A 14,073-nucleotide genomic window follows, 5' to 3' on the forward strand; every position below is an offset into this window, starting at 1 on the left:
AATCATGCCACGTTCAAAGTCACTCAAATCACCTTTCTTCCCCATACTGATGCTCGGTTTGAACTGCAGGAGATTCTCATTCTCATTCCCATGTCTACATGCCTAAATGCACTGAGTTGCCGCCATGTGATTGGCTGCTTAGAAATTAAGTGTTAACGAGCAGTTGGACAGGTGTACCTAATAAAGTTGCCGGTGAGTGTATATTCTTGAAAAATTATACCAGACCTACATCTAAGGGCTATTAGTACAGTATCTAATATTACTTGTTGTGATCGTAAGTTGTGTGTCTTTCCTTGTGACCCGAGGCTGTGTGTCTATATTTTGGTTACTTTCTTCCTTTTAAGGAGTCGGTGATGCTGCAGTTTTGTGGCAACAAGCTGGATAAGAAGGACTTCTTCGGAAAATCTGATCCTTTTCTCGTCTTTTACCGCAGTAACGAAGACGGATCGTAAGTTGACAAGCAGCTCCCCCGTGGTATTTGTGGATGTCAATTTGCTGAATAAACAAAAGCTGCTATCACTTTTACACACACATACACAGAATGTCTAGATGCTTGAAATGGATAAAGACTATGCGTGATTTTTCATGCTCCAAAAAGCTCCCATGCAGAGGATATAAGCCCTAAACTGCCTATGTGATGTTACATAATGCTTGGTGCTCTAGACTGTATGTGACTTACGCCGTCCAGACGTTAACAGAACAAAGCAGCAGAATGAGGGATGAGCAGAGATAATAGGACAGAGTTGACAAGAAGAAAATAAAAAGAGAAAGGATGGATAAGATGTAGTTAAGTGAAAAATGTGTGTGAAGGTCGCATTTCTTTGCACCGCAGATGCTTTTATTCAAGTCAACTTCAGCATCGTAGGGAAGACACATTCTCTTTTTGTGCAGCTGGGTATTTACTGATGCAGCCTAAATGTTCAGCTGCAGGGTATAACAGCAGCATGCTGCAGTTACAAAGAGCCAGACTAGGTGCCACATAAAAAGAACAGGAAGCTGTTATTTCAGCCAAAGATCATGCTTTATAAAATACTTTTAGCAATGCACTCCCCTTAAAAACAAACAGAGTAGGTGCACTCAGGGTTTTGTGTTCACCTTGTCTTTGTTTGCGGCAGCATTCTTTTGGTAAAGAAGCACAAACCAAAAGAGAGAAATTTATATTTTTTATATATTTTGATTTAATGATGGTGCCCCGCCCTTAGTTTCGCATTAATTCAACGGGAATAACGTCCCGGTTATCCGTCTTCTATAGATGAAGACCTGCCAGATGATACTATGATCAATACATTTAAAAACACGTTGACATTCTTTTTGACTTCACAAATGGATCACTAAGTTTGATTTCAGTTAATCAGGTAAATTGGTCCTCCGTTAACAGCTTTGTCTCTCTCACTCTTAGGTATACCATCTGCCACAAAACAGAAGTAGTGAAGAACACTCTGGATCCGGTGTGGCAGGCTTTTAAAATTCCTGTCCGGGCGCTGTGTAACGGAGACTACGACAGGTACGGCAGGAGGCAAACACAAACATTACACTGACAATGTTAAAGGTGCTCTCAGCCATGTCACACGTTTTTTAGGCTACAACATTTTCTGTCACATACAGCAAACACCTCCTCACTATCTGCAAACTGCCTGAACCCCCAGAACACACTGTAAAAACCGTGGTCTCTGTAGACAGCCCAGGGTCTACAAACGGCAACAAAAACAAACTGTGCCCACCTGCACCACAAAGCATACACAACCAGTGTTCCAGGGTTTCAGCCAATAACTGACAAGAAGGAATTGGGGGTGGGGGTTGGGGTTGGGGGGGTTTGTGCGTGGAAGGACAGAAGTGAGGGGGAGGGGACGGGATGACAAGAAGGGAGGGGTGAGCTAGCCTCGTTTTGTTTGAAAATACTTTGAATGTCAAAAAGAAGTGCCTTAAACAGTAAGAAAAAGTAGGTCCCTTGTCTCTTGTGTGTGTGTGTGTGTGTGTGTGTGTGTGTTTGTGTGTGTTTGTTTCTGCATGTATTGTTTTGTCTCCCTTCCTATGCCCCAGTGTGTTGTTTGTAGCTGTTTGTGAATGTCATGTTTACATTCATGTTCTGAATATAAAAATAAAAATTCGATCACAAAAAAACAGTAAGAAAAACTGAGAAAAAAATGTTATTTTAATGTATAAATACTTGACATCCAGTATAACAAGAAATAGCATTTTTATTTAACTGGGTCCTAAAGGATGCAATCACTAAGATTTTGTACTGAAAAAATAAGACACGAGGTCGCTCTTAATACTATTTAATTTGGCTAGTACTGACACATTTAATTAGTAGTAGTAATTAAAAGTAGCTCAGGCAAAGTGATGCTACTGTCTAGAATTTAAAAGCTAAAGTTAGTGTAGTTTCTTTTTATTAAAAGTTTCATCAGTTCCTGAATGAACTTAAAAAAACTACCATGACAAGGCTCAACGGGAGTACCACTGTAAAGTGCCTGCTGTCTTTGAAACAACTTACAGCTATGCTGTAGCTACACGTTTCTAGTGTTATGTATCAACAAAAGTCTCCCAAAATTACAGACAACCAATCGGAAGTAGGATCCAGATCCTCTGAAAGCTCCGATAGATCTAACTTTGCTTTTTTGCATGAAAAAGCACAAAACCACATATCGACATGGACAAACATGGATGCCTCACTCGAACCAGTTTTTTGTTTAAGGTGGTTAATGTATTGACCATGCACAGTGTTTTTAACACAACCAACTCTGCGAGCCTACAACGCCTGCAGGTTGTAAACATGGGATATTTCTCATCATTACCTTCATGAACAGCTCATCTCTTCTCATACAGATTTAGAGCACTGGGCAGCCTTTTTAAGTGCTTCCTAATTATAATTTTTTTTAAATATGTTTTTCTAATTCTTTTCATATTTGCCTTTGTTACACCAGGGTATACTGATAACAGCATTAAAAAAAAACTCCTGTCTCTGCGTTACGTAGGCCTGTCCACTTAGGACACCAACCTTCTGCAGACCAGTCACCAATTTTTAAGCAGAAAGACTGTAAATCAGCGGTGCTAATTGTTTTTTTAATGGGATTTTCCTACCCCTCCCCCTCCTTCGTCCCTCTCCTCTTTTCCTACAGGAGCATTAAGGTGGAGGTGTACGACTGGGACAGAGATGGAGGGTAAGGGAAACAATGCTTTCTTTTGTACTGTTTAACTTAAGTGATAATTGCTGCACTGCATTGTCTGTTATGATGCACCATTCATCTATACACTATTATCATTTAATTGACATCCTGTTGTAAAATAAATAAATGAATAAATGTCCCGGGGAAGTGTAAATGTAGTAATTACAGGTGAGCTATTTATTGTGGTGACTCTATTATGTCTTTATTTATTAATCCTACATGCCATTCTAAGATACTTTTGCAGTGCCAACTGAAAATGGGGGGACAGAACAGAAGAGGAAGGCAGGGAAGGAGTGGTAGCCACTCTTTCACTGTGCAATTAATACAATAATTAATTAATTAATTAATCAATCAATCAATCAATCTACTCACATACAGACCTGGACACTCTTACTGCTCTTAACTGCTAATTTATGCCAAAGGTCTTTTATAGCTAAAAGTATAGTGTTATTGTTATTCTGTAATTTATCTCTTTATATTCTATATGTGTGTTGTAAGCTGTTGAAATCTGCTGCTGGAAATTCAATTTCCTTGCGGTAGTCATCCCAAAAGGATCAATAAAGAGAAGTTTAAGTCTAAGTCTGAGGGGTGGGGGGGGGTTCTCGGGTCTCTTGTTGGATCATTAAGAAATGTAACATTTCAGCAAAGGTGTTTATTTCCATACAGGTTTAGTGGCTTGACAGTCAACAATAAAGTAAGGGATTTGATTCGGTGGGGTATTTTGGCATCTTAATTAACCCGACCCAGGGTGAGTCTGATGACAGCTGTTGTATCTGCCCGGAGTAATCTCCGACATTAGGCTACATTGTTCTGCCAGATCACAGCAATTTAAAACAATAGCAGGAAAAGAGTCGCCCCGCTGTTCTAAAGTGTTCTGCATGTGGCGTCTGCTGATGTGCAGGTTACCTTCCCCCCAAACACGGACACACGTATATACAGCTACGTCTCGCTTTATAAGATACATAGCCTGCTTAAAAGGGGCATCACGCTCTGTCTGCACTTTTTGTCTGTTGTGCTTTGCGTGTGTGGGATTCTGAAATGTCCTGAAATTTGGGACTTGTCATTTGTTTATTCAAACACACACACACACTCACACACACACACACACACACCCACACACACACACACACACACACACACACACACACACACACACACACACACACACACTGACAGAAGATGTTCCTATAATTTATAGATAGATAATACGTTTCCCCTGATGACATTGACGCTCCGCATGAATGAAAAACTGCCCTGTAATAACAACAGCACATGTGCAAAGTAGGAAAGGACATTTAGTATTATAGTCACAGCGCCCACTCCAAAATGGTTGTCCCTATACACCCTCTTCTTTTTCCCTATCAGAGGAGATATACTGTAAAAACATGTCACTGTAAAGCCCTACATATGACAACACCCCCTACTGCTTTTACTATTAATACTGCTTGAACGGTCTTTTGACATATAACTTCATAGAGACAGTCGGGAAATAAAGATGGGGCAGGGGCACAGTTCTCCCCTGCATTGTTAATTTCACGGGCACTTTCTGACACTTCACGGGCGTTTTGGCCTGAGCCCCCACAAATTGCTGACCCTGATTCCAACCCTGCTGATTATCTCCATGAAATTATGAAATTGGTTGCTACTCCCACACCTCTGGTAACCAAGGAGCTTGTTAGTAAAAATGACTTCTTCTGTACTTTGACAATGTGAATACACTACAAAGACATTAATGAAATCTGTATACTTCAACACTTTTACTGTTATTATGGGTTCTTTGATTCTTGGTGTTACGGGCCTTTTCTTAGCTTCTGTTATTCACTTTAGTGCTTCTCACTATAATGCAGACTGTGTCGGGGTTTTTCAGTTTGGTAGGAAATGTGACTGTGTGTTCTTTTTCTTTACAGCCACGACTTTATCGGTGACTTTAGCACCAGCTACAGAGAAATGTCCAGAAGCCAGTCACAGTTCCACATCTATGAGGTTATATTCTACACACACACACATACATGCACACACTCACGCTCATTCATTTATTATCCTCAAGTGATTTGTCCGTGCAGATGAGATCCACACGTGATGTGGGAGCATTTTATGACACAGAGCATGAGGTGGTAAACGTTATTGTTCAGCTTTAGAGGAGACACAGAACAGATTTTATTTTATTTTATTTTATTTTACCTTTATTTAACCAGAAAGAAAACTCATTGAGATTAAAAATCTCTTTTCCAAGAGTGTCCTGGCCAAGTTAAGCAGCAGCACAAACAACAAGGTTGCAGACATATAACAAAATACATATGTTTTGGTGATTGATAAGGACTGTATAAATCTGCTGGTCTTCCAAAGGTGTGGCCACCAGGGGGCATCGATTAGAATGCAGACAAGATGTTCCTTTTGGGCTTTTTATTGTAATAATGGATGGTTTTGAATGTGTGTGGTTTGGTAGTTGCACGCACACAATCTAGGAACTTAGCAATAATTACAGCAACACTGTATTATTTTATCCATCTATATATATCTGCACAGTCTTTCGACGTCAGCTCTCTTCCAAACTTTACCCGAAACCGAAACTTAAGCTGTCTTCTTCGGCGAGTAGTAGAGTGCAGTGCCGCTACATAAAACACTTTATGCTGTTAATAAATAGTGAATAACAAGGTCATAAAATATCTAAATTTCAACAATAGTGAATAACAACAAGGATCATCAGAATAATCAATCATAACATCTACAGCCAGTGTGTTCAGTAACCTGTCACTCTGCAAAAGTTACTCAAAAAGGTGTAAAAAAAATTTAAAAAAAACTTGCCGATGCTCTATGCATGTCTTGTGTCCCAGTGTTCACTTCTACAGAATTCTAGAGAGTTGTGTCCAGAGGAGAGCTGCACTTTAGACCCAGGCTTCAGTGCTAATGTTACTAGCATCCGCTTAATGTGTAGAGATCAATTTGAAGTGAATAACAATATTTATTGAGGTTAGCAACAGAGGAAGACCTTGGCTAGCATACTCAATCGGCCCAAGGAACACAGGTAGATCTGACTAGCCACATAAGTCAGGTAACTAGAGAACTTGTGAATGAAAGGAATTTTAACAGAGCAGGAAGTCACAGACGATTAGAGCGGGAGGAAGTAAGCTAGTAGAAATTTACCAGTAGACAAATTAAAGGCAGACTGTGAGAGAAAATATGTTCTGGCTTGAACCTTTGCAAAAAGCTTTGTACAGATAACTACTAGGGTGTAATTTCCACTGGGGACATGTCTCCCCCACATTTTTGAAAATCCTGTTTGTACGGAAGAGGATTAGGGCTACTGGTGAAAAATGTATCTAACTTTTTTCTCAGAATTCTGACTTTTTTCTCAGAATTCTTACTTTTTTTAATTCTGAGATTAAAGTCAAAATGCTGACTTTTAAAGTCAGAATTCTGAGAATAAAGTCTGAACTCACTTACATTTTTCACCAGTGGCCCTAATCCTCTTCCGGACGTTTGTGCCCCCACCCACATTAATATTTTAACTAGTAATATACCAAAAAAAAATAAAAATCTTGTGTTAAATTTCAGAACGGGATAAGTGTAGTGGTAGAAATAGCGTTGAATTGTGTTGCCCCACCACAACATCTTTTCACCTACCCTGGATCCTAGGGTTCTGCCCACCTGCTAAAATCCCACTTTAAACCCTGCCTTTAGCGAGTATGTAGCAGGATGCTGTGCCCTAGCACCAGTCCAATTGGAAGGTTGGTGGTTCGATCCCTTGGCCCTGCAGTCCCATGTCGAAGTGTCCTTGGGCAAGACACTGAACCCCGAGTTGCCTCCAGTGCTGCGCATTGGAGTGTAAATGTGTGTGAGTGTTTATCTGATGAGCAGGTGGCACCTTGTACGGCAGCCTCGGCCACAGTGTATGAATGTGTGTGTATGGTGAATGTTTCCTGTATGATGTAAAAGCGCTCTGAGTAGTCGTTAACACTAGAAAAGCGCTATATAAATACAGCACATTTACATTTACAAGTGAGGCCTGAGTGAAATACTTATCCAAAAAAAGAACTCGTTCCCAGGATCAGGACATATCATACATACATATACATGTACATATACATACATATATTATACAAAATACAACAATCAATCTCAAACATCCTGTGGAAGAATTAAGGGACAGGAGCATTTTCTGAGAGTTGTTTGAGGTTTCTATGATATCAGTGTTTTGGAAGTAGTGTCTTGTGAAATAATATACTGTGAACAGAGAAATAAACTAATTCCCTACTTTATTTTAATTATGCAGATGAATAGAGTCTGTTGATTAAACCAAGAAGAGGACATGAGTTAGGATCACCCACTGCTCAGTGAGACACAACAAAATGTGTGTTTCTCCACAGGTGCTAAATCCAAAGAAAAAAGGAAAGAAGAAGAAAAAGTACCAAAACTCAGGAACGGTGAGTCAACAGTTTGGGCAGTTTTAAGATGTTTTTCACTTACACTTTATTACTATAAAGAGTTTATATGATTTATTTGTGAATGCATTTTTTAACCTCTGCGTTGAAGACATTAACAACACAGTGACAGTGAAACACAAATGTAATAATAATAATAATAATCACTTTCAAACCTCAGATTGTCCTGGTTATTTTGAACATATTGTGTTTATATGTGTCTTGAGGTTTTAACTGAATTGAGATGCCTTCACAAATACTTATACTTGTTATTATTAATATATGTTTATGTGTTACACCTTTATGTCTCATTGTCTTTCATGCTAAATAATACTTTCATATGGGGATCTTCCTTTGCCTGTAAGCAGTGTTGCAACAATGACAATTGTTAATTTAAACTTTGGTACCACACACAAATTGTACATTGCAGGTTGGAGCTAGCCTGGAAATCCACACCCAAATCCAAAAGATTAAGGGTCTGGCATCAAGTAATGAAAGTCGCACATCTCGAGGGACAGCACCAAGCGTGCATTTGAAAATCTCACTGCACATAATTGAAAAACCCCAACGACCAATCACAGCAACACACGGGGTGACGGATGCAGAGTCCCATTCGCTTAGCTACCAGCGGAGCTTACTGGTAGATTAAACTGTCGTCATACGTTTAGCTCGCCTCTGGCCCGCCTATTGCAGATACATCGATGTGATTGGTGCAGCTGTTTGCAGTGTTACTCAATGCCAGAGAAACTCGCTGATCAAATTCAAATTGTGTTCCTGCGAGAACGCTGGATTGCCTGGGTAGGTTGGAGCTGAAAAATTCCAATTCTCAATTTAAGGCTGTAACTGCCCAGTGACCCCTACTGTAGTCTGGTTTACCGGATGTACGGTGCTGGGATAGAGCCTGACATGGCTTTCCCCTTCTTTTATCCCCGCTAAATATTTTGCGTTGCCTAGTAAGGATATGATTGGTTTAAAGAAATACAAACAAGCCACAGAGTTTTTTCCCGTATCCCAGAATAGATAAGCGGTGTAGACAGACCTATCTCCGCAGCGCTGACACAGCTGTGCCTATGCATGCAAAACTAGGTAACCCCAGACCTCCAGGGGCCCAAAAAGCCTCACACTCAATGTGTGTGAGTAGATTTTTTGGTCATTAATTACAGTTGATATTACTGTTGAAGTACAATTTAGACTTTGTCTATAATGATGTTGACGCTGGTATGTTGTTCAAATCTAGTTATTACTACCCGCTTCAAATCCTGGTTGAACGTGTACTCCCACAAAATTATCAACTTCATGATTGTCTTCTCCCTCCATTTCATGCCTGTCCAATTTGTCACTTAAGTCCTGTGGTGTTGGCGTGGCGAGACGTCCTCCCCAAGAGATAACAGGCTTTCTTTCTGCGGTTCCATGTTTAGCTGCCTTCACTCTGGCTGAGGAGGGTGGAGCGTAACGCCCCAGCAAGCCTATTTTCTACTTAACAAAAAAAAACATCCAAGACAAGTCCCTCCCTAACTTTATGTTTTTACCGGAAATGCATAAATGTGCGAAAACAAAAAGACCCCTTCTTACGCTTCATGAGGCCTTTAATATTTTAGTTTAAAATGTACTCACATGGTGCATTTTTTTCTGAAGAAAAACTATCTCACTTTTTCTGTTTGCATCAAATTACCTCTAACTGACATAGCAAACCCGTGGCCAGGTAGTATTCCACTATAGGAGTACCGGTTGGTTTCTGGGTCTTTGTTAAAAAATTAATGAAACTTTCATCTACAGTACATTTTTTCGTGTGCCCTGTAGCGACAAGGGACCAACAGCAGGTTCTTCCCTCTGGGCCTAGACCGGCCATGCTAAAACAAACACCTGATCATTAGGTTTATGTAACACCAACTTAGCCTCATAGACGTGCTTGTGTTTGAGTGAGTTAATCAAGCTAAGCAAGTGGACACCTGTTTATACCACCACAAAATGACACAGTTAGGAATGAATGATTATTGGTTTAATCTGCGAATCCGGAGCTAAATTAACAGTCTCTGTTAATACTGTAAAAGGTGATTCTCGTCATTTTCCTGTGCTTTTACTGACTGGCAGGTAACCCTCCTGTCCTGCCTGGTGGACACTGAGCTCTCCTTCCTTGACTACATCCGAGGCGGGTAAGTTCACAATAAATGGCCGCTTATGATTCTGCAGAGATGAAGCACCAGCTTTGCTGTCATCATTAAATCCAGAGTCCCTTGCAGTTGTGATGTTGTGATGCGATGTGACTTCAGAGACTCAGCTGAGAGGATTATCTCTTAGCTCGAATATTAGGACTGACAGCTGCCGATAACCCGCTGCTTAATTGCTCCCTTCTGCATGCTTTAAAACATGCTGTGATATAATGTGGCGTGATTGATGGTTTCAAGTTACTCCTTTTTTTCTCCCTCTCTTGTAGAACTCAAATTAATTTCACAGTGGCAATTGATTTCACGGCATCAAATGGTAAGCTTTTTAAAGCGTTTGCTCTTATCATTGAGATCCCTCAAGTGTGTTGAACAGATACAACTTTGGTGGTTAACTCTTATTTGATGTGAACGCCGTAGTGGTTCACTATTGGTCAAAAAAGGCAAAACAGACGAAAGTCGGACAATTATTTGAAAATGAACTGTTACTTTAAATTTCTCAGCTCAGTTTGGAGTTTTCTATTAACCACAATTTGTACAATTTGTGCCTTAGTGTAGACGGAAACCGATTACACCCACATCAAATTTCCAATTCAGATCGTTGTCACCATGGAGTCAGTGTTGATGAAGCCCCCACAGGTACACTGCTGTACATTTATTAAGTGACAACAGTTTAATGAAAAACACGCAAAACTCAATTCTGCGCAGAAGACTTTCTCACAGATGAGCAATGTTCTTATTTTAATGCAATATGATTAGTAATTCAATATGTAATACAATATTGGAGACATCATTATGTCTCAGGAGAAAGGGGTGGCTTTCTTTCTTGCCATCAAATAAGTTTTCAACATCCCCGTCCGATATTATGCAGATAATTACGTTATTTTGTTTGTTTGTTGGAAATTGGGAACATGCTGAAGTTGTGTCAGAATATGACAACTTTCTCATGTCTTTTATAATATTGTATAAAGCAGTCCTTACACATGTATTTCAAATCAAAGGACAAGGCCTGTGATAGTCTATGTTTTCCATATTACAAGAAAGATTTAAAAAGAACATGAAACACAAAAACCAGCATTGAGATCTTTTTAACAAGTATTGTCTGTGTAAGCCGAGTGGGATATATATCTTACTACTCTCAGCCGTAGAGCTCCATTACAGAGTGCTACAGGGATGATGCATTTTTGTTGGCCAACCCAGAAGTTCGCATCGCCCTGGTTCCCTCGACAAACAAAATTGGGATTTTTACTCTGGATTATTGCAAAAAAAAACTCTGTGGCAAACAAAAGGTCATGACACATTTTTCCAGCGAGTTCATTTTTATTTTTTCAAATGAACACCACGTTATGATTTTTGAAGCATAAATGCAATTGCCAGAAATATAAAGCTAATGTTAGGTTATAAATGAGCTACACCTCGCTCGCATGAGTTGAACATCGCCACCATGCGGTGGCATGTGGCTCAGGTTGTAGAGAGGGTCGGCCCTCAACCACAGGATTGGTTATTCGATCCCGGTCTCCTCTGGCCACATGTCAAAGTGTCCTTGAGCAAGACTCTGAATCTTAAGTTGCTCCCTGGGCGCTGTCTGTGTATGTATCCACTGCTTAAGATGGGTTGTAATTGAATTTCACTACATTATACTGCAGTTGTATGTGGCAAATAAGAATGAAGTTTCTGGGTGCCTGGATAGCTAACTTGGTAGAGCACGCACCCATATATAGAGGTTTATTGCTCAAAGCAGTGGGCCCGGGTTCAACTCCGACCCGCGGCCCTTTGTTGTTCAATAGCTTCCAAGTGATTTCACGTCCTTAGCATGAGGATTTTTAATGTCCCCGACTTATGTATTTTATGTCATAGAACAAAACGTGAAAATCTCTTAAGCTTGTGTTAACCACGAGCTTTCCGGCATCTAACCAAAAACCCATTCATAAACCCATTGACTTTGAGACGAGGGAACTGGAAGTGAAAGAATGCTAACTAATTTATGGGTTTTAGAACTCTTTGCTGCAGCACTCCATTGTTCAATAAACACATTTATGAGCCGCGGCGTTACACTGGATAACGTGTTCTGTTTTTATGATGAACATGGGATCTGTAGTTTATTTTTTATTAAATCCCCCATATACTGTCCTCCTGCTTCAAATACTCACCAGAGCATCAAACGTGTATTCATCTGCAGCTGAACTGTGGTTACAGTTTTATGATTTGCTTTCATGTATTAATCTTTATCTATTCTTATTTCTCCATTGGGGCCAAAAATAAAAACCAAACCAAATGAAGCTTCTTTTTTTACCATTTGTGTCATTCTTTGTTTGTCGTTTTGATTGTCAAAAGAAAGAGGAGGAAACAGTATGTTTTTTTGCAAATTAAATTTTTTATCAGGCGATCCTGCATAAATTCTGAGTAATGCATGTCATTTCATCTGTTTACGACAGTGGGAGAGAAGTCTTTGAAGGGTCAGCACGTTACTGTAGCTCATAATTTTGTTTGTGTAAATGCAAAATTGCAACAGTGGCTTCATGTAACTTAGCTTTAGGGAAAAAAATTGCGGTTTGTCACACACCCACTGAGGTTTGAGGCAACCGGTAAGATTTCTGCCTCTACTGCAGCTGTGCCTTAGAGAAGTGTTTGTATAAGTAAAACTCCAGTCTGCATTTTAACCCCCTTCCACCCACTCCCCTTTGCTTTTATTTGAATATGACTCACAGCCCAGGGGGAACAGGGATAATTACAGTATGATGCTGATGTGTGTTTAATTGTGTTGAACCATTTGGGTCCCAGGCAACCCATCCCAGCCCACCTCGCTCCATTACATGAGCCCATACCAGCTGAATGACTACGCCATGGCACTGCGAGCCGTCGGAGAGATTATCCAGGACTACGACAGTGACAAGATGTTTCCTGCACTGGGCTTCGGTGCCAAGCTTCCCCCAGACGGACGGGTCTCGCATGAGTTTGCCCTGGTGAGGAAACAACTTTCTACCATCCAAACATCCAGCTATCCACACAAACCTTCTAATCATGTATCTTTCCAAATATTGTCACATACAGTACTGCGTCTCTACATAAACCTACTTAAAACATGCAAATATTTATTCCGCATAATCACCTTAACCAAACAAAACCATGAGGAAGAACAGGCCACCAGAAGTTGCAGGATTGATTTACAGCATAAAATATATTGCTTGATGGCACAAAGCAGGGAAGCAACTGTTCTTCCAGTGCTTATGATGCTAAGAGTTCTTGAAATGTTGAATAATGGAAGTAGGAAAATACAAAGGAAACATGACTCCACAGTCTTGCATCTCTCTGAGTCTGTACGTAGACAGTGTTTTGCTTTGGGCAAAGTCACGAGGATACATTATCTGGGAACCATGAATGTCTGTTCTGGTAGATGTGGACATATTTTATTTTATTTTCTAGGAAACATGAATGTCCATACCAAATTTCATGTCACTCCATTTTATAGTTTATATATTTGTCGTTTTAAGTTAAATCAGATACAAATCCTTTGGAAATTTCGTTTAAAATGGGATGCTAATTTGAACAACATTAAGGTTAGGACTGGCAGTATAAAAACTAATTTGGATTGTTCTCAGACTGCTGTTAAATATAGAACTGAGCATAACTTGTAATGGCTTCCCTGCCAGTTGGCGGAAGCTTGTCTGTCACAGTGAGAGCTCAGGCAACTGTTTATCAAGCATGTTTATCAAGACAAGTAACCATAAAATTATACCAGAACTATGTAAAAAAGAAAGAAAGAAAAAAATTTCTGTAAATGTAAACTGAAAACACACAGCATGCACTAAGTCCCTTTCATACACAGATGACCAATTACTGTAAAGGCAACGGTTTATTGCTGTCCAACAACAAATTCTGACGAATAGTCTGCACACTCTTTGAAGATGGAAGCCAAATGAGCTGTTTAAGTTTTGGCTGTTAAAACTCCAAGTTTATTCTTTTAATTTATGTACTGTTGGTCTTAGTCCTACTGAAGTGACAAAGATAGTTCCATTTCTTTATGGAAATTAAACCAAGATGTGACAATTATTTGATAATAAATGGAAGGCATTCTAATAGTAAGCATTAAGAATCTGGATTAGCTGTGTCCTCCATTCAACACCATTAGCATTCAACCATGCATCTTTTTATCCTCATCTTCCACCCACCCATACATCCATCCATCCATCCAACCAACCACACCACTTTGCCATTATCAAGCGCCCTGGGGCTCTAGACATCCTGATCACTCCGCAGCCACCCATAATCCTGTCCCTGGTCTACTGTCAGTTCCAGATGTTGCTCCAGAGGCTTTTTTTTTTT

At 39.9% G+C, this 14,073-nt stretch overlaps 1 protein-coding gene across 3 annotated transcripts in view; it reads left to right on the plus strand.

The window, feature by feature from the left end:
* Nucleotides 1-14,073, plus strand: part of LOC117949150 (copine-8-like) — a 64,816-nt gene that overhangs the window by 42,468 nt on the left and 8,275 nt on the right. For all 3 annotated transcript variants that reach the window (XM_034879193.1, XM_034879190.1, XM_034879192.1), the window contains exons 8-15: nucleotides 345-448; nucleotides 1,400-1,504; nucleotides 3,120-3,161; nucleotides 5,075-5,150; nucleotides 7,535-7,591; nucleotides 9,680-9,741; nucleotides 10,023-10,069; nucleotides 12,532-12,713. In XM_034879193.1, coding sequence (XP_034735084.1) covers nucleotides 354-448; nucleotides 1,400-1,504; nucleotides 3,120-3,161; nucleotides 5,075-5,150; nucleotides 7,535-7,591; nucleotides 9,680-9,741; nucleotides 10,023-10,069; nucleotides 12,532-12,713 — 666 coding nt within the window. In that variant the 5' untranslated portion in view covers nucleotides 345-353. The remainder of the gene's footprint in view (nucleotides 1-344; nucleotides 449-1,399; nucleotides 1,505-3,119; nucleotides 3,162-5,074; nucleotides 5,151-7,534; nucleotides 7,592-9,679; nucleotides 9,742-10,022; nucleotides 10,070-12,531; nucleotides 12,714-14,073) is intronic.

Source organism: Etheostoma cragini, chromosome 8 (genome assembly GCF_013103735.1).
Source record: "Etheostoma cragini isolate CJK2018 chromosome 8, CSU_Ecrag_1.0, whole genome shotgun sequence".
NCBI classification, from domain to species: domain Eukaryota; kingdom Metazoa; phylum Chordata; class Actinopteri; order Perciformes; family Percidae; genus Etheostoma; species Etheostoma cragini.